The sequence below is a fragment of the Lucilia cuprina genome, chromosome 5 (assembly GCF_022045245.1).
Source record: "Lucilia cuprina isolate Lc7/37 chromosome 5, ASM2204524v1, whole genome shotgun sequence".
Classification (NCBI taxonomy): domain Eukaryota; kingdom Metazoa; phylum Arthropoda; class Insecta; order Diptera; family Calliphoridae; genus Lucilia; species Lucilia cuprina.
The window spans coordinates 29395293-29417783 of NC_060953.1; the positions used below are offsets into that span (position 1 = coordinate 29395293).

Consider the following 22491-nt stretch of genomic DNA (forward strand, 5'->3'; position numbering starts at 1 on the left):
GCACGATAAGAAACTCTTTAACTTATTTGAAAATAATAAATATGATAATAAAAAGCCAGAAATCAATTTTTAAATTAAATTTGCAAGTGCCCGTGCATTTAAAACTGAATACCCTATTCTGTTGTTTTTAAAAAAACAACAAAATAGAAGTTGTTTATTTTGTTTTTATTTTTTCCCTTACAACTGCATTTAGAGTTGGAAAACAACCAGCCAAGTGTAGAAAGGAATGTAAGAAAAAATAAACTCACTGTTATTGTTGGTGTTTTGTCAAAACTTTAATGTTTTGTGAAAGATGCGTTTTGAATTCTTATTGAGTTTAAAATAATCCTTTCATAAGACATTTCTAGTTTTCCTAAAATATTGGGAAAGGTTTCCTGATGAGCTGGCTTAAGCAACCGGCGAAATCCGCATAGGAACTAGCTTCCATACCATCAATACATTACAGTGAATTTATTTAAAAATTGGGGTTGAAAGCACGATAAGAAACTCTGGAAAAACTGTACATTTTAGTATTGAAAATTAAAAAAGTATTTTACATACTTTTTTTAATTCAAGAAAAAATAACAAAAAATCGTGTTTATAATATGTTTTGAGATAAAGTATCTTTTCAAAAAAAATAAATAACTAATATTTTCATTCACTGTCATATAAAATTTCATTAATAACACACAAAGAATAACGTCCAAAAAATACATTTTTTATTTAGTACCTTTGGAACAACTGTGTTTATTTTTGTGTTTCTACTAATACATTCTCACCAGTTAGGTCTTTGACAGGTGACTTAGGTCCTTGACAATTAGTTTCGCCTATATACTACTATATCTCTATGAAGAAAACAAACTTTTTAACTAACTTTTTTCAACTTTATCAAACTTTTTTCAGAGTTGCATGGAAAGGTACTTTTTTGTGTATACACGTGGATAAATAAATAAAAAAATATAAACAAAGAAGAAAATACATAAAAAACGTAAACAAAAAGATAACAAACCATAACAAACTCAAAGATATATTTGTGAATCGAAAAACGAATCGATCTAAGTATTAAGTGTACTTTCGAAGTACTTTCTATGAGATGCTGTGATGTAACAAACTTTGAAGATATTACAAATTTAACAAAGGTGTTTATGATTAAATTTGCGAATTTTTCAAAGTTTGTTACGTTATACCGTCTTACAGCAAGTACCTAGGAAAACCTTTATACCGTTCGATTTGTCTATTGATTTCCTATCGATGACATAGTTTAGTTTTGCTGCTCAACGAATATTAAAAAAAAAATTAGTATAAAAACTTTTTCATTAAATTTGCCAACTTGCCAATTTTCAAAAGTTTGTTACTTTATACCGTCTTATGGCAAGTACTCAGGAAAAAAATCTACATACGGTTCGATTTGTCTATTGATTCCCTATCGATCACATGTTGTAGTTTTGCTGCTCAACGAATATTTTAAAATTTTGTACTATAACAACTTTTTCATCAAATCTGCGAATTTTTCTAAATTTGTTACGGTACACCGGCTAATGGAAAGTACTCAGGGATAAAATCAATACATGGTTCGATTTGTCTATTGATCCCCTATTGACGACATATTTTAGTATTGCTGCTCAACGATTATTTTAAAATTTTTTAGTATAAAAACTTTTTCATTAAATTTTGCAAATTTGTCAAAGTTTGTTACGGTATACCGGCTAATATCAAGTACTCAGGAAAAAAATCTATATACGGTTCTATTTGTCTACTGATCCTCTATCGATGACATATTTTGGTTTTGCTGCTCAACGAATATTTTAAAATTTTTTAGTATAAAAACTTTTTCATTAAATTTTGCAAATTTGTCAAAGTTTGTTACGGTATACCGGCTAAAAGCAAGTACTCAGGAAAAAAATCTATATATGGTTCGATTTGTCTATTGATCCTCTATCGATGACATATTTTGGTTTTGCTGCTCAACGAATATTTTAAAATTTTTTAGTATAAAAACTTTTTCATTAAATTTTGCAAATTTGTCAAAGTTTGTTACGGTATACCGGCTAATAGCAAGTATTCAGGAAAAAAATCTATATACGGTTCGATTTATCTATTAATCCCCTATCGATGGCATAATTTAGTTTTGCTGCTCAACGAATATTTTAAATTTTTTTAGTATAAAAACTTTTTCATTAAATTTGTCAATTTGCCAATTTTCCAAAGTTTGTTACGTTATACCGTCTTATGGAAAGTACTCAGGGATAAAATCTATATACGTTTCGATTTGTCTATTGATTCCCTATCGATCACATATTGTATTTTTGCTGCTCAACGAATATTTTAAAATTTTTGAGTATAAAAACTTTTTTATTAAATTTTGCAATTTTGTCAAAGTTTGTTACGTTATAACGTCTTATGGCAAGTACTCAGGGATAAAATCTATATACGGTTCGATTTGTCTATTGATCCTCTATCGATGACATATTTTGGTTTTGCTGCTCAACGAATATTTTAAAATTTTTGAGTATAAAAGCTTTTTCATTAAGTTTTGCAAATTTGTCAAAGTTTGTTACGGTATACCGGCTAATAGCAAGTACTCAGGAAAAAAATCTATATACGGTTCGATTTGTCTATTGATCCTCTATCGATGACATATTCTGGTTTTGCTGCTCAACGAATATTTTAAAATTTTTGAGTATAAAAACTTTTTCATTAAATTTTGCAATTTTGTCAAAGTTTGTTACGTTATAACGTCTTATGGCAAGTACTCAGGGATAAAATCTATATACGGTTCGATTTGTCTATTGATCCTCTATCGATGACATATTTGGTTTTGCTGCTCAACGAATAGTTTAAAATTTTTGAGTATAAAAACTTTTTCATTAAGTTTTGCAATTTTGTCAAAGTTTGTTACGTTATACCGTCTTATGGCAAGTACTCAGGAAAAAAATCTATATACGGTTCGATTTGTCTATTGATCCTCTATCGATGACATTTTTTGGTTTTGCTGCTCAACGAATATTTAAAAATGTTTGAGTATAAAAACTTTTTCATTAAAGTTTGTTACGTTATACCGTCTTATGGCAAGTACTCAGGAAATTTATATATTGTTCGATTTGTCTATTGATCCCCTATCGATAACATTTTTTGGTTTTGCTACTGAACGAATTTTTAAAAATTTTCGAGTATAAAAATTATTTCATTTAATTTTGCAAATTTGTCAAAGTTTGTTACGGTATACCGTCTAATAGCAAGTACTCAGGAAAAAATTCTTTATACGGTTCGATTTGTCTATTAATACCCTATCGATCACATATTATAGTTTTCCTGCTCAACGAACATTTTTAATTTTTTAAGCATAAACAACTTTCTTAAATTTGTAATATCTTCAAAGTTTGTTACATCACAACATCTCATAGAAAGTACTTTGAAGAACACTTAATACTTAGATCTATTCGTTTTTCTATTCGCTATTAATAACACATTTCACATTTAGTGCTCAAAGAGGATTTTAATTTTTATTTCGATATTTAAATATTTCACAAATATATCAATGAGTTTGTTATGGTTTGTTATCTTTTTGTTTACGTTTTTTATGTATTTTCTTCTTTGTTTATATTTTTTTATTTACTTATCCACGTGTATACACAAAAAAGTACCTTTCCATGCAACTCTGAAAAAAAGTTTGATAAAGTTGAAAAAAGTTTGTTAAAAAGTTTGTTTTCTTCATAGAGATAAGTTTTTAAATTAAAAAATTCTTTAAATTAAAATAAAAATTAAAAAAGGGCATGTGTAAATTTTTTTAAATGTGTAATTTAGGAGTCGATCAAGTGTAGTTTCTAAATTTTTTGGTGGCAACACTGGTTGGAAAATAAACCACAGAGCTCAATTGAGAGCTCGGTGCGCTTGTTTGGTATAGAACAGTCAAACACATACCACCATGTGTATATTTGTGTGCGTTAAGCAGCAGAGAGATGACTGCACGTTATAACAAAATGGTGGTACACTGAGAAAAGTTTTGAAATTTGTTTTCTATTGCAAATACTTTTTACGACTAGAAAAACTCATGAACTTTTGGGCATTTTAAACAAAAATGGAATAAAGGGAAAGAGTTTTTCATTTAAGAAAAGTAGTATTATTTTTAAAAAGTACTATTAAATAAAACTATTGGAATATCATTAAGAAAATCACGACTTTCTATTCGATTTCGAACTTTTAAGGGATATTACCGAGATATTAACTGAACTTAATTTAAAGTTCAACTAATCTATCCAAATCAATGTTTCCTTTATATTCCTTAATACGCAATAAGTCACCAATGTGTTGATCGGTTAACCTATTCCGCAATTTACTTAAAATCAGTTTCATACTTGAGAATGCCACCTCACAGTTATATGTGGTGCCAAACATGGAATATAGCTTATATATTTCGTTTTTTAAATTGAAATATTTTGTATCATCTATCTTTTGCCAAAATTTTTCCCCAGATTCCATAGGAACTTCAAAATCATTACGCATTTTATGCAATTCTTCGTGAAGAAAAGCATCTTGCTCTTCTATTTCACATCTAAGGGGATTATCATGTATTTGTATTGTTTTTTTTTATAAATTTTAAGTCTTGAAATCTGTCATGGTATTTCTTTTTTATGGAATCAACTATTTTGGCGTATTTCTGAATACAATCAAACGTATTAAAATTAAATTCTATGAATATTGATGAAGTTTTCTTCAGATTTGATATACTATTACTTTTTAATTGATTTATTAAGAGATCTAATTTTGTACTAAATTGGTGAATAACTCTATTCAAATGAAATATTTTTATATTTTTACCTTGCAGGCATAAATTAAGGTCATTTAATATCTCGGTAATATCACATAAAAATGCGAAATCTAATAGAAAGTCGGAATTTTCAAGACAATTAGTAAGGTGTTTTGTATCTTTATTGGATAAAGTTTTTAAAAATTCGAGTACTTCTTTTCTTAAATGGAAAAGTCTTTCCAAACTTTTGCCTCGACTTAGCCAACGGACTTCGGTATATAAAAGTAAATCTCTGTGTGTCAGAGAATTGTGCCCCCTCTTATTATATTTATTATTTTTACAACAACATCCATTGTATTTTTCATACCCAACTCTTTGGAGAAAAGAGCTTGTTGGTGTATGACACAATGGAATGCTGGGCAATTTATTCCATTTTTGTTTAAAATGCCCAAAAGTCCTTTATTTTTGCCTCTCATTACCTTTGCTCCATCCGAACATATTGAGGCTAATTTATTTTTGTCAGCAAATGCAAAAACATTAACATCTAATGCATCATACAGAACTTGTCCTGTTACATGATCATGAAGTGAAACCACTTCAAACATTTCTTCGAAGCACTCTGAATTTGCATTAACTGTTTTAATACAAATAATTAACTGGCAAATATTATTGATATCCGTACTCTCATCTAGAGAAATCGAAAAATATTTGCAATTAATTAATCTTTCTTTTGCTGACATTTTAATAAATTTGTTTATATCTTCCGTTCTTCTTGTTATAGTACGACGAGATAATGGTATATCCTGGCAGAGTTTCATAGTTTCATGGCATTTTTCTCCAAAACAACTCAAAATATCTGTAGTTAAATTTAAGAAAAAAAAATGCCATTCTCAAATGCGCGACATTGTTTTGCTAACGAAAAAGCAATTACATAAGATGCCTTTTTATGAGGCAATGATTTTTTTGGGTATTTAAATGAAGATTGTAGCAATTATTTGCTGTTGTTTCATTAATTATAAATTTTAAGAAAAACTCTGCTTTTAATTGCAACAACTTTACTTCCATGTCCATGTTTTCTATAAGAAAGAAATCATTTTCCCAATTTATATCAAACATTTTGCTAGGTGTAATAAAAGAGAAAAAATCATAAGCATAAAAAAATACGCAACGTGATCTTGCTTCTACAAAAGCTGAACAGCAACTGATTTGATTTTGATCTCTGAGATCGTAACAAAGCAACAAACAAGTGGTCATTTTAGTACACAGACACACTAATCCACACAAGCTTATAGTGTAGGTGTGTCAACAAAGCGTCACACAGTGGTATAGGAAAAAAAAAAGAGGGAAATAATTCGGTAACTTCTAAACGGTTAATCCGATTTTAATGAAATTCGGTATGCACAAAGAGGAGGTGTTGTCGAGTTTAGGTTTTGAATTTGGACCTTATAGGCCAACCAGGGGCCCGGCGGGGGGTCCTCAAATTAGGACACCTCGGCTATGTTAAATTTTTAAAACGATCCTATTTCTTCATTTGAGTTCCGATTTAAAAAAAATTTCGTATATAGAATCTCCTCATCGAGCACTATAAAAAATGTCGTCGTAGCAGTAAATTATCTCTTATAGTTTAGGAGATATTCGCATTTGAAAATTAAAATTTTAAAATTTTTACCGTTCTTACTTTAGTTTTTTGATAATAGCGGGTCCAAATATTCCCGATTTTCGCCATTTCTTTTTTTATTAACAACAAGTTTATATATCAAGCAGTGAAAGAATTATGTAAAAATCATGACTGAGTCCAAAGTTATAGGCATTTTAATTTAAAAAATTAAAAAAAGGCGATTTTTTGCCATTTTTTTGGGAAAAAAGTATCTTTTTCTTTTTAAGTTATCTAAAAAGTTTCTAAGAAGATGTATATAGAATTTATACTTTTTGAAAAGCTGACTTTACATAAAATACGATAAATGAAACAAAACCTAAAAATTTTTGATACCGAGGGGACCAGGTCCATCCAAAAAACCCTATTTTTTTATAGAAAATTCAATTTTGAGCAAAAATTCTCAAATCGCATAGTCGATATCAAATTATAGTGACCTGTTTTATATGACCCAATATGTTCTTAATCATTTTGTAACGGGTTTCGATAACCCCGCCCCTGGTATGGATATAATAGGCAAAAAACAAAAATATCCCATTTTTGGGATTTTTTAAAACTTTTTTGGGAATTCCGGGATTTCTAATAAGAAAATTCGAAATTTTTATTTAATTTTGGATTTTGAGTAAAAAAATCTACCTAACTGTAAAATTTCATCAAAAAATATTTATAAATAAAATTTTTATTGCAATTTGAAAAATTTGTATCTTCGCAAAAACTGAATAAAAAACATTTTTTAATTTTTTAAAAAAAGTATTCCGCGAATTTTTTAATTTTCAAAAATTATATACAGTTTTGAAAAATAGACAAAATTACCTTTCCATTGATATATAACATGCCTACCTAATGTTTTTTAAGTGACAAATTAATTAGGGAAAACTCAACATCTTTTAGAAAATTTACCTAGCACTATTATTTTCATCCATAACGTTAACTCTTAAATTTGTTACATATATTATAAAATTTTCAGGTATTATTTTTTAAACTGTAATGATTTTTACCCCTATAGGTCACTTTAATAGGTAGCTTATTAAAGTGACCTATTGAGGAAAAATTCATTACATAAGGATACGTTAGACATATTAGGTAGAATATCATAACCCTTTAAAAAATAATTTAATTTAAGTACCTGTAATTAATATATAAGACAGGTTTATATCTGTTTGTAATTATTTGTAATTTTCTAACCATGGCGATCGTACTAAAAAAAATGATTTGTGCTCCATTTTATTTGAACACTCTTCAGCTCCTTTTCAAGATAAAGTGAACTTCTTATTGAAATATATTGAAACTGCACATAAAAATAAAGTGGATAAAACTGATATGTAAAATTGAAAATTTTATAAAATCAGTTGATATAAAACTGAAGAGTGTTCGGTATTCCATTGCTAAATTTCGATCGAAATTTTCTGATTAGCTGGATGAATGTGTAGAAGTTGCTATTTGCGTATCAACTGTTGGTGCTCCCTGTAAGCAGTATAAGGATTTGAGCTCAAAATCATAGAGGAAAAGGTTATCAACTTCACTAGAAACAAAATCATAGAGGAAAAGGTTATCAACTTCACCAGAAACCTTTTCTAACGAAGAAGTTTCGGACACTTTTAAAGCAATGTTAAGAAAAGAAAAACAGCCTTTGGATGTCATGAAAATGGCAAATATTCTTCCAACCGCATCAAAATCATCTGATACAACGTTCACTGAGGAATAAGCTATTGAGCTAATGTTGCAGCTGGGATTAAGTCGTGATAACTACATGACGTTAAGAAAGGCGCTATCTGATAAAGGAGTGGACGTTTTATCATCATATGACAAAATAAATGAAAAGAAGAAAAGCATTATACTATCTCCTATTGAAATAACTGATCGGAAGGCTGTTATTGGACTCGGCGCTCTACTAGAAAATACTTTTGGAATTATATCCCTGGAAAGAAATGACACCTACAGTTCACAAGACATTTTGTCATGAAAAGTTTATCGTAGAACATAATATACTGCCTTTAGGAGAGCTTACAGAAGAACCCCAAGAATCGAGGAACAGAGACTTTAAGCATATTCATCAGATGTTGAGTTTTTCCCTCATTAATTTGTCACTTAAAAAACATTAGGTAGGCATGTTATATATCAATGGAAAGGTAATTTTTTCTATTTTTCAAAACTGTATATAATTTGCGGAATACTTAAAAAAAATTGAGAAATGTTTTTTATTCAGTTTTTGCGAAGATACAAATTTTTCAAATTGCAATAAAAATTTTATTTATGAATATTTTTTGATGAAATTTCACATTTAGGTAGATTTTTTTACTCAAAATCCCAAAAAAGTTTTAAAAAATCCCAAAAATGGAATTTTTGTTTTTTGCCTATTATATCCATACCAGGGGCGGGGTTATCGAAACCCGTTACAAAATTATTAAGAACATATTGGGTCATATAAAACAGGTCACTAAAATTTGATATCGACTATGCGATTTGAGAATTTTGGCTCAAAATTGAATTTTCCATAAAAAATAGGCTTTTTTGGATGGATCTGGTCCCCTCGGTATCAACAAAACTTAGGTTATGTTTCATTTGTCGTATTTTATGTAAAGTCAGCTTTCCAAAAAGTATAAATTCTATATACATCTTCCTAGAAACTTTTTAGATAACTTAAAAAGAAAAAGATACTTTTTTCCCAAAAAATGGCAAAAAATCGCCTTTTTTTATTGTTTAAATTAAAATGCCTATAACTTTGGACTCAGTCATGATTTTAACATAATTTTTTCACTGCTTGATATATAGTGCTTGATGAGGTTTTGAATAAGGTCCAAATTCAAAACCTAAACTCGACAACACCTCCTCTTTGTGCATACCAAATTTTATTAAAATCAGATTAACCGTTTAAAAGTTACCGAATTATTTCCCTGTTTTTTTTTCTATACCACTGTGAGCTGTTCATTGTTTATGTTTTTGAGTGAAAACTTGGCAATACTAACAAAGTTAACTGAGCTTAAATCTAAAACAGTCACGAGCAAAACTGAAATTCTAATGCACGCGTGCATAGGCCAAGAAATTCTGCTGACGCTTTGTTGACACACCTACACTATAAGCTTGTGTGTATTGGTGTGTCTGTGTTTTACTAAAATGACCACTTGTTTGTTGCTTTGTTACGATCTCAGAGATCAAAATCAAATCAGTTGCTGTTCAGCTTTTGTAGAAGCAAGATCACGTTGCGGATTTTTTATGCTTATGATTTTTTCTCTTTTATTACACCTAGCAAAATGTTTGATAAAAATTGGGAAAATGATTTCTTTTTTATATGGGTCGTATGTTATAAAATTATATGTAGAAAAGCTTTATTTTATTTTTTTTTTTTTGAAAACGCATTATGAAACTTGCCATGGACCCTTAAATGACCTTAGGGGACATGACAGAAAAGTAAAGTTGTTGCAATTAAAAGCAGAGTTTTTCTTAAAATTTATAATTAATGAAACAACAGCAAATAATTGCAACAATCTTCCTTTAAATAGCCAAAAAAATCATTGCCTCATAAAAAGGCATCTTATGTAGTTGCTTTATCGTTAGCAAAACAATGTCGCCCATTTGAGGATGGCATTTTTTTCTTAAATTTAACTACAGATATTTTGAGTTGTTTTGGAGAAAAATGCCATGAAACTATGAAACTCTGCCAGGATATACCATTATCTCGTCGTACTATAACAAGAAGAACGGAAGATATAAGCAAATTTATTAAAATGTCAGCAAAAGAAAGATTAATTAATTGCAAATATTTTTCGATTTCTCTAGATGAGAGTACGGATATCAATAATATTTGCCAGTTAATTATTTGTATTAAAACAGTTAATGCAAATTTAGAGTGCTTCGAAGAAATGTTTGAAGTGGTTTCACTTCATGGTCATGTAACAGGACAAGTTTTGTATGATGCATTAGATGTTAATGTTTTTGCATTTGCTGACAAAAATAAATTAGCCTCAATATGTTCGGATGGAGCAAAGGTAATGAGAGGCAAAAATAAAGGACTTTTGGGCATTTTAAACAAAAATGGAATAAATTGCCCAGCATTCCATTGTGTCATACACCAACAAGCTCTTTTCTCCAAAGAGTTGGGTATGAAAAATACAATGGATGTTGTTGTAAAAATAATAAATATAATAAGAGGGGTACAATTCTCTGACACACAGAAAATTTAAAGATTTTCTAGAAAACCTTAATTCGGATTATGGAGATTTACTTTTATATACCGAAGTCCGTTGGCTAAGTCGAGGCAAAAGTTTGGAAAGACTTTTCCATTTAAGAAAGGAAGTACTCGAATTTTTAAAAACTTTATCCAATAAAGATACAAAACACCTTACTAATTGTCTTGAAAATCCCGACTTTCTATTAGATTTCGCATTTTTATGTGATATTACCGAGATATTAAATGACCTTAATTTATGCCTGCAAGGTAAAAATATAAAAATATTTAATTTGAATAGAATTATTCACCAATTTAGTACAAAATTAGATCTCCTAATAAATCAATTAAAAAGTAATAGTATATCAAATCTTAAGAAAACTTCATCAATATTCATAGAATTTAATTTTAATACGTTTGATTGTATTCAGAAATACGCACCACATATAACTGTGAGGTGGCATTCTCAAGTATGAAACTGATTTTAAGTAAATTGCGGAATAGGTTAACCGATCAACACATTGGTGACTTATTGCGTATTAAGGAATATAAAGGAAACATTGATTTGGATAGATTAGTTGAACTTTAAATTAAGTTCAGTTAATATCTCGGTAATATCCCTTAAAAGTTCGAAATCGAATAGAAAGTCGTGATTTTCTTAATGATATTCCAGTAGTTTTATATAATAGTACTTTTTAAAAATAATACTACTTTTCTTAAATGAAAAACTCTTTCCCTTTATTCCATTTTTGTTTAAAATGCCCAAAAGTTCATGAGTTTTTCTAGTCGTAAAAAGTATTTGCAATAGAAAACAAATTTCAAAACTTTTCTCAGTGTACCACCATTTTGTTATAACGTGCAGTCATCTCTCTGCTGCTTAACGCACACAAATATACACATGGTGGTATGTGTTTGCCCATGACTGTTCTATACCAAACAAGCGCACCGAGCTCTCAATTGAGCTCTGTGGTTTATTTTCCAACCAGTGTTGCCACCAAAAAATTTAGAAACTACACTTGATCGACTCCTAAATTACACATTTAAAAAAATTTACACATGCCCCTTTTTAATTTTTATTTTAATTTAAAGAATTTTTTAATTTAAAAACTTTAGTCCAGTATACTTCTGGTTCTAGACTTGCATTAAGTTCAAATTTTTCAAAGTCTAATAGAGCATGCTGTCGCCATTCATTATCAAGTTGTTGTAAATCTGTGTCGAATGACGGAAATCTTTTTTTAAATAGGGATAATGGCTTTGGTTTAAAAGATTGAGCAACTTTTGGATTAACAATATCTACAATAGAATAAATTTGATCACTAAAATCAAATCTTGATTTTATTTGACGAATTGCCTAAATGTAAAATTCTCTACAATCTTGAAGAATGATTTTTTTTTCTGATGCAGATATCTGAGTTAATGATTCATATGCATCAACTCCAATATAAATATCATTTATGTTTGAAAATAGGTTTTCATCTGATTCATTGATTTGCCAAACGCTTTTTGACTTCAAAACATCCATTTTTATATAATTGGAATATATTTGCAATATATTAAAAACTTCACTTTTCATTTTATATAAAATTGGATTTTCTGATTGAAAAAGGACATTAAAAGAAACTAGAATACCTAAAGCATATGACAATCATTTCAGATTTATTTAGCCAATCAGATTGGAATCTGAAGCCATTTCTTCCAGTCATCCCTAAAATAAGTTATTATTTAACTAGATCTAAAAAACAACGCAACTTTTAAACACTTGAAACAAAATGACCACTAGAATTTAGTTTGAGTTAAATTTGATTATTTAGAAATTTTCTTATTTCTTGTTTCGTTATTTTAGAATATAAAAATATGTACAGTGTCTCTCATAAGTATTCGAATTTAAGTATAATGTGAAAAGAAACCAAATTTAATAACATATTATGTATGCAAAATTAATAAATTAATTTGTTAAATTGTCTAGACAGTTCTTAGCTTTGATATCACGCTTTTTAAAATTTAAAAAATTCACATTTACTTAAATTAATTTAGCTTTATTTAAAATTTCCTGTATTTCATATTTGACCATATTTTACGAAACACAAAAATTAGAATCGAATGGTATTTTTGCTTAAAATTAATTTAAGGGGTAACTATCAACCGAATGGATATATTTTTGGACCATTTGGTCCACAATTTTGGGGCATTTGTACCATCTTTTTATGTAATGTCATTAAAATGGCGGTTTTTGGCAATATTTGTATTTTTTTCTTCTTTTTCCCAGAGATAAAACCAAAATTTGTTATTGGGATTTAATATACCCCTTGGGGTATCTAAAAATAATATTTTTTATTAAAAGAATCTGTATTTAAACGTTTCAAGATATATTATTGGAATCATTCTTCTATCGCTAATTCAATTTATTGGAACTCAAGTACATTTTTATAATACTAGGGTCAAAATTTTCCGGGGAAACTTGTCTTCTATATATTGTTTTAGATATCAGCTGTTATACGTTTTAAGTTTTTAATATATTGTGGAAGTGTACAACTCCAAAGCATGCCTCGAAGAAACGCCATTCAGTATAGTGGAATCTTTCTTTTTATAACCAATGGCCTCAAGGCTGAATGTCACCATATAATTATGGTCTAACTCAAAAATATTGATATCAATTTAAATATTATCTACTATGATTAAAATAAACCCAAAATTTTGAACATACAGTGTTGTTGTAATGGGCAACATAATCATGAATGTTATGAGTAGTAAAAACTAAAATCTGCTGTATAGGATGACGTTTTGTTAAGGCATGTTTTGGACTTGTACACCGCTACGACGTCTTGAAAATTTAAAATATATTAATGCTAATATCTATAATATACTATACTAGTCAACTTTTTCGGAAAATATTGATCCTAGTGGTACGAAAAGGGACTTAAGATCCAGATAATTCAATTAGAAATAGAAGAACTATACCAAAAATATATCTTGGAATGTTTAAAAAAGACCCTTATAACAAAAATTATTATTTTTAGATACCTCAAGGAATCTATTAAATCCCAATATTAAATTTTAGTTTTATCTCTTAAAAAAATAGAAAAAAAGGCAAATATTAAAATCGTAATCTTAATGATATTATATAAAAAGATGGTAAAAATACCCCAAAATTGTGGTCCAAATGGGTCAAAAATATCCTTTTGGTTGATAGTAACCCCTTAAAACAATTTTAAGCAAAAGTACCATTCGATTCTAATTTTTGTGTTTCGTAAAATATGGTCAAATATGAAATATAGGAAAAATTTTGCATAAAAATATGTTATTAAATTGGGTTTCTTTTCACATTATATTTAAATTCGAAAAATCGCATATATTAGAAAAGGGCGGACGGACACTTTTTGCTTAAGGGAAAGGGAAAATAAATGTCTATGTATGTGTGTGGATCGTTTTGTTTTAATAAAAACCCCCGACTTATTATTCAAACAAGTGTGCAAACTTTTGCATATGCAAGAAAAGGACAGATATGTACGTGTTGTAAAGCGAAAATAAATGACAACCAAAACCAGTGTTTGAAAGAACAAATTTGATATAAAATAAGTAATACTTATGTAAATACAATGAGATTTTAAATTACACATAATTAACACATGAGATCAATTACACATTGGCTACACATGGAAATAAAAATTACACACAATATGTGTAATTACACATGAAGTGGCAACACTGTTTCCAACACACGTACGTAACTTCCAAACTAAGAGAATGAGAGCTTGGAATTTTTTTAAGGAGTTACACATAGAGAAATCTCTGTTGTTAAAAATTAAGATAAGTTCTTGTTTGCCGAAAGTTATTTTTGCATATGACAATGTTTGATATTTAATATTTATTTAAATTTTAAAATATATTGAGAAAAGTTATCAATTAATACTTAAAAAAATTTAATTTAGTAATTGTAAAAAATAATGGGAATTTTAATAAAGGTGAATCAACGACATAAACTGCTAAACAAATGTAATATCCGCTACCAAAGTAAATTTATAAAGTAGACTCATTTGAACAGCTGACTATTTTTTTTAAACTTGCTATTTGTGGACTTACTTGTCAAAAATGTTTATGTTGCCATATTTGTTTTCATTTTAACGCTTGCTTTTGTACAAATTTCTAAGTAATTTGTTGTATTTAATGTGAAAAAGTGTATTTTAAGTGTATAATATTTTTGAAAATGTTCTAAATTTTAAAAAATAAAGAAAACTGTGACTTTTATTATAAATAACAACATATTTTTGGAAAGTACAACAATAATGCCATATTTTCCATTAATTATTAGTTCATTTTTGTAAACAAATTTTGACAAGTGAGTATTTCGAACAAAAACAAATTGCCTGTGGTTTTTGTAGACGTTTGTTGTACAACAACTCGTGTCGCTACTTTATTAATTTACTTTGTCCGTTACTATGTTAATTCTAGATATACATGCCTTTTTACAACATTATCACGTAAATATTTTCAATTTGTTGACATTTATAGTACTGTATAATAGCGCAAAAGCTCTTGGAGGATATTTTTATACACCTATCGATCCATTATTTGTTTCATTTTTCAAAATCTTCCATTACTTCTTTACTTTTATTTACATAGAGTATATATTAAGATTCGTGTCTAAAATTGCATATAAATGCAATTCCGAGAGCAATATTCAAAGAAATAGGTCGTGTTTAAATTTTTTCAAATCCTATTCATAAAAAATCCAGAAATTTTAATGTTTTTTTGTTATTTATAATAAAGTACACTGTAAAATAGTGAAGTCACTACACTAAAAACAGTAGAAAATTTTATAAACTTTTCTTTCAGTGCATGGAATACAAAAACACACAGTAAAGTAGTGTTAGTGTGGGAAGAAACCCCTTCAAACATTTAGAAGACAAAACTATTGCGCATCACCCCAGACGCCACGTCATAAACACTTCTGGACAATTGTCAGACGAGAACGCACATTTTACAAAAACAAAATACATCGATTTCGAATTTTCGTCTTCTAGAAATACACTTTTAAGTTACTTCCGGATGATAGTTAGAAGAGTGCATCCATTTTGCTTAAACAAAAAAACATGACTGTTGAATTTTTTTCATCTGGAAGTATACGTTTTAGTGACTTCTGTATGAGAGTTGGGTGAGAACACACATTTTACAATAACAAAATACATTGTTTCCTAATATGTATCTTCTTGATTTGTATGTTTATGTCACTTCTGGAAGACAGTTTGAGAGTGTTCACATTAATGTTATATTTTATTCATCTGGAAGTGTGGATTTTAGTCACTTCTGGACGATTGTCAGACGAGAGCACACATTTTACAAAAGCAAAATACATTGATTTCTAGTTTTCGCCGTCTGAAAGTATAGTTTTAGGTTACTTCCGGATGAAAGTACAAAAACAAAAAAATATAAATACTCCATTTTTTAGCGTGAACGCGAAAAAAAATAAAAATAAATAATGCAGAAATTTTGCTAAGTTCAATGATGTTTTGTGTTTTGTCCAGTCATGTTTAGTTTTAATTATTCATTGTTAAACTTAAATGAGTTATTGAATTTAAACTTCATAGAAAAATAGTGTAATTAATATAATGTGAATCTTAAGTAATAAAAAACAATATGACAGTGTTGTGTTAAAAGTCAACTGTTAATAAACATTTAATAAGGTTTTTTTAATTGGCGAAGTTTATTAAATATATACCAAAAAGTAATTATCTTTAAGGATTATATAAATTAAATTAAAAAGTAAGTTGTCATATTTTACATTAAAATACTATTTTAGGAATAAGTTAACAGCTCTAAACGGCTTCCATTTCCATTATTTTTAAACGAAGTCTAATATCTTAATTGGTTTAGGTGTTATAAGCATTTAAAGACTTTTTCAAGTTGTACGTTTCGTCTTTCATTTGATGAACATTGCATTTTTAACCTATTTAGATTTATTTGAGTTAAATCTTATCTTTCAATATTTTTTAAACTCTTAGCGCATTTAGGTCCTGTTTCTAGATTACGTATTCATTATAGTAACAAAATACATTTAAATTTTTACTTAAAGTATTTAAACGCTATCTATATATAATATATTTAATATTTAAGATATTTAATATTGAAATCAGATATTTTTAAACCCACCTTTTTTAAATAAATACAATTTTATTAATTTTCATATAGCTTTGGGTTTAATTATTCTAATTATAGGTACTTTTTTAGTTATTAACACCAGGTCTTTCTATGACCTATCACATGATACTAATATTCTTAATATTGAGCATGCCATTCCCAAGATATTAAACCTAAGTAGTTTTTGAACGTGTATAACTCCGTAATTAGAAGAGAGCAAAATAGTATTGCAGTATTAGTGTTAGTGACCGTAAATAATTTTAAAAATAATCCATGCCTCGTAATTTCCAATCTTTATAGATGGTTTAATTCCAAGTTATTTAAAAAATGTTCATGAAAGGTAATGTTTTTATTGATTAAAAGCAATAAATTAATTAAATTTTAATTACTTTATTTTTTTAGAAAGTAGTAGCTAATATTGTACCCCCTATTAAAATATTTTAAACCGAATTAAAATATAAAAAAGGGATCTGGTAAGTTATATATGTCTTATTTCATCACGCGGTTCCATTAAAAATGTCGATTATTTGCAGAAAATGTAAAAAATGGATCTGACAGTTTAAATTTTGGTGGTAAATGTATTGGACATGAGAGAATCCTATTTTATTGCTTCCTAAAGTATAAGAGGTAATTTCAATAAATACAAAAGTATGTATATTCATTATTAATTATAACATTATTTTTATTTGTTTTGTTGAAGGATTAATGCGTTCCAAAATATAACTCTTACAATTTGATGGATTAATCATAAAATTTATGAAGAATTACAAAAATATTTTAGAGTCCAACGTTTTACAATTTTTGGAAGTATACTAGTCAGCAGTTGGAATATTAATACAGATTTCCTGAAAATTATCTTATTACTTATACGGTAATTATTCTAAATTTTTGATACATATGTACATTAGACCGACTCACTCTGTATGGAAAGCAAATGATGTATTAATCATAAATAACCGTCTGCTTATAATTGTCATATTCCAAAATATTTAAAATTGTTAGGTTTTTTACTAAGAAAAATAAAATGTATGCACAATTTTGCTAATTTTGCGCACCACTAGACTTGGCTTCAAAAAAACTGTATAATTTAAAACAAAATAACTAAAAAGGGACTTTTTTGTAACCGGTTCAACTCACGAACGGCCATCGAGAGACTAGAAATATTTTGGGAACCATTATAAAACATAATAAAGATTTTTTGAAGCTGGGTTAAAATATTTAATTTAAAATGACGAATCGTGTTCCCATACGATATTTTCTCTAAAACTGTCCAGCTCACGAATGGACAACACTTAACCGAAAATATTTTGGGTAACATTATATTACATAAGAGCGAATATTATGAGGGGGGTAACTCAAGCACCATTTTTTGTGAGTCGGTCTAATGTACATATATTACTTTTTTTGTTAAATCAATTATTTTTTCTACTATTTTAATTTTTTCAATAAAAACTATAAAATTTCATTTTATTTAGATTTATTTTTATAGATTTTATTTTGGTGAGTATACAAATAGAAGAAGAGAAAACTCATCTTCTGGAAGACGAGAATACTCATCTTCTAGAAGATAAGATATGAATACTTTTAGATGATACTAAGTAGACACTTCAAGAAGTGACTTTCTAGTTACATCTAGAAGAGTGTTTGGCAATACCTTACTTCCAAGAGTCATATAGAAGTTTCTTCTGCGGGTCTTCCAGAAGTATCTTCCACGTTACTCTTAGACGTTCCCCAGCTCGGCATCAGTTCTTCCCCTTCAAACATTTAAAAGAGACGCCACGTCAGAAACACTTCTGGACGATTGTCAGACGAGAACGCACATCCTACAAAAACAAAATACATTGATTTCGAATTTTCGTCTCCTAGAAATAAACTTTTAAGTTACTTCCGGATGATAGTTAGAAGAGTGCATCCATTTCGCTTAAACAAAAAACCATGTCTGTTGAATTTTTTTCATCTGGAAGTATACGTTTTAGTGACTTCTGTATGAAAGTTGGGTGAGAACACACATTTTACAATAACAAAATACATTGTTTTCTACTTTGTATCTTCTTGATTTGTATGTTTATGTCACTTCTGGAAGACAGTTTGAAGAGTGTTCACATTAATGTTATATTTTATTCATCTGGAAGTGTGGATTGTAGTCACTTCTGTACAATTGTCAGACGAGAGCATACATTTTACAAAAACAAAATACATTGATTTCTAGTTTTCGCCGTCTGGAAGTATACTTTTAGGTTACTTCCGGATGATAGTAGGAAGAGTACAAAAACAAAAAAATATAAATACTCCATTTTTTAGCGTGAAAAAAATAAAAATAAATAATGCAGAAATTTTGCTAAGTTCAGTGATGTTTTGTGTTTTGTTCAGTCATGTTCAGTTGTAATTATTCATCGTAAAACTTAAATAAGTTATTGAATTTAATGTTCATAGAAAAATAGTGTAATTAAAATATTGTGAATCTTAAGTAATAAAAAACAATATGACAGTGTTGTGTTAAAAATCAACTGTTAATAAACATTTAAGAAGGTTTTCTTAATTGGCGAAGTGAATTAAATATATACCAAAATGTATAAGGAAGGATTATATAAATAAAATTAAAAAGTAAGTTGTCATATTAAAATACTATTTTAGGAATATGTTAACAACTCTTAACGGCTTCCATTTCCATTATTTTTAAAAAAGTCTAATATGTTTAATTAAAAATGTTTTCATATTAATGCCGTTCCCAAGATATTGAACCTAAGTATTAGAAGAGAGCAACCAAAAAACAGTATTGCAATATTAGTGTCAAAATCAATATCCCGTTTAGGGTCGTTAAGGTGTTTCTATCGTTAGTGACTTTAAATAATTTAAAAAATAATCCATGACATAGTAATTTCAGAACATTATAGACGGTTTAATTCCAAGTTATTGAAAAAATGTTCATGAAAGGTAATGTTTTTATTGATTCAGAACAATAAATAAATAAATTTATTAATTTTTAATTATTTTATTTTTTAGAAAGCAGTAGCTAATATTGTACCCCCTATTATAATTCTTCTAACCAAATTAAAATATAAAAAAGGGATCTGGTAAGTTATATATGTCTTATTTCATCACGTGGTTCCATTAAAAATGTAGATTATTAGCAGAAAATGTAAAAAATGGATCTGACCGTTTAAACTTTGGTGGTAAATGTATTGGACATGAGAGAATCCTATTTTAATTGCTTCCTAAAGTATAACTGGTAATTTCAATAAATACAAAAGTATGTATATTCATTATTAATTATAAAATTATTTTGGTTTATTTCGTTGAAGGATTAATGCGTTCCATAATATAACTCTTACAATTTGATGGATTAATCATAAAATTGATGAAGAACTACAAAAATATTTTAGAGTCCAACGTTTTACAATATTTGGAAGTATACCAATCAGCAGTTGGAATATTAATACAGATTCCCTGAAAATTATCTTATTATAATGTAATAATTCTAAATTTTTGATACATATGTATATTAGACCGACTCACTCTGTATGGAAAGCAAAAACGTGTTTTTGTTACCCCTCCCAAAATTTACCTTGCTTTGTTTTATGATGATTCCCAAAATATATTAAGTGACCGCTGGACCAAATTAAAAAAAGGCATTTTGGAATTATTTTTTTAAATTTTTGTTTGTTTTGAAACAAAATATCCAATACGGGGTATCGTTTAAAAGGTATTTTAAAGTCGCGTCCAATGATGTATTAATCATAAATACCCGTTTGCTTATAATTGTCATATTCCAAAATATTTCAAAATGTTAGGTTTTTACTAAAAAATTGCACAATTTTGCAAATTTTGGGCACCACTAGACTTGGCTTCAAAAAACCTTTCAAATGATACTCATACTGTATACTTATATTGTTTAAGAAATACTGTATAATTTAAAACAAAATAACTAAAAAGGGAACCATTACAAAACATAACAAAGATTTTTTGAAGCTAGATAAAATATTGAATTTAACATGAAGAATCGTGTTTCCATACGATATTTTCTTTAAAACTGTCCAGCTCACGAATGGACAACAATTAACCGAAAATATTTTGGGTAACATCATATTACATAACAGCGAATATTATGAGGGGGTAACTCAAGCACCATTTTTTATGAGTCGGTCTAATGTACATATATTACTTTTTTAGATTAGTTGTTAAATCAATTATATTTTCTACTATTTTAATTTTAATTAATTCAATAAAAACTATAAAATTTTATTTTATTTAGATTTATTTTTATAGATTTTATTTTGGTGAGTATACAAATAGAAGAAGAGAAAACTCATCTTCTAGAAGACGAGAATACTCATCTTCTAGAAGAAGGGAATACTCATCTTCAAGAAGAAGAGAATACTCTTCTTCTAGATGAAGAGAAAACTCATCTTCTAGAAGATAAGATAGGAACACTTCTAGAGGATACTAGGTAGTCACTTCAAGAAGTGACTTCCTAGTCACATCTAGAAGAATAGGTCATAGAAAGACCTGGTGTAAATAACTAAAAAGTACCTATAATTAGAATAATTAAATCCAAAGCTATATGAAAATTAATAAAATTGTATTTATTTAAAAAAGGTGGGTTTAAAATATCTGATTTCAATATTAAATATCTTATATGGGCAATTTCGTGTCGAGTGACCCAAGTCAAAAAATAATTTATGTATAAAACAGTAGTATTAATTTCAATATAATGATTCCAGATAGCGTTTGAATACTTTAAGTAAAAATTTTAATGTATTTCGTTTTTGTTACGATAATGAAATACAAATAAAATTTTAGCTCAAAGTGATCATACGAAATCTAGAAACAGCACCTAAGCGCGCTAATAGTTTAAAAAATATTGAAAGATAAGATTTAACTCAAATAAATCTAAATAGGTTAAAAATGCAATGTTCATCAAATGAAAGACGAAATGTACAACTTGAAAAAGTCTTTAAATGCTTATAACTCCTAAACCAATTAAGATATTAGACTTCGTTTAAAAATAATGGAAATGGAAGCCGTTTAGAGTTGTTAACTTATTCTAAAATAGTATTTTAATGTAAAATATAGCAACTTACTTTTTAATTTAATTTATATTATCCTTGAAGATAATTACTTTTTGGTATATTATTAAATATACTTCGCCAATTAACAAAAACTTATTAAATGTTTATTAACAGTTGACTTTTAACACAACACTGTCATATTGTTTTTTATTACTTAAGATTCACATTATATCAATTACACTATTTTTGTATGAACTTTAAATTCAATAACTCATTTAAGTTTAACAATGAATAATTAAAACTAACATGACTGAACAAAACACAAAACATCACTGAACTTAGCAAAATTTCTACATTATTTATTTTTATTTTTTTCGCGTTCACGCTAAAAAATGGAGTATTTATATTTTTTTTTCTTCTCTTCTTATTTTCTTCCGGAAGTAACCTAAAACTATACTTTCAGACGGCGAAAACTAGAAATCAATGTATTTTTTTTTGTAAAATGTGTGCTCTCGTCTGACAATCGTCCAGAAGTGACTAAAATCCACACTTCCAGATGAATAAAATACAACATTAATGTGAACACTCTTCAAACTGTCTTCCAGAAGTGACATAAACATACAAATCAAGAAGATACAAATTAGGAAACAATGTATTTTGTTATTGTAAAATGTGTGTTCTCACCCAACTCTTATACAGAAGTCACTAAAACGTATACTTCCAGATGAAAAAAGTTCAACAGTCATGTTTTTTTGTTTAAGCAAAATGGATGCACTCTTCTAACTATCATCCGGAAGTAACT

General features: G+C 28.0%; 1 protein-coding gene across 1 annotated transcript; it reads left to right on the top strand.

The window, feature by feature from the left end:
- The first annotated feature begins 10027 nt into the window (after positions 1-10027).
- On the top strand, positions 10028-11134 carry LOC124420218 (SCAN domain-containing protein 3-like). Its single transcript, XM_046952431.1, has 3 exons — positions 10028-10091; positions 10158-10478; positions 10977-11134. The coding sequence occupies exons 1-3, from the start codon at positions 10028-10030 to the stop codon at positions 11132-11134; spliced, it is 543 nt and encodes a 180-aa protein (XP_046808387.1).
- Positions 11135-22491: the final 11357 nt, after the last annotated feature.

Bases quoted from the DNA above. Each gene is read 5' to 3' on its own strand.
- LOC124420218 (XM_046952431.1), top strand. From the start codon at position 10,028: ATGAAACTCTGCCAGGATATACCATTATCTCGTCGTACTATAACAAGA. The intron at 10,092-10,157 runs GCAAATTTATTA...CGATTTCTCTAG, and splicing joins AAGAAGAACGGAAGATATAA to ATGAGAGTACGGATATCAAT. The intron at 10,479-10,976 runs GTATGAAAAATA...GATTGTATTCAG, and splicing joins TCTTTTCTCCAAAGAGTTGG to AAATACGCACCACATATAAC.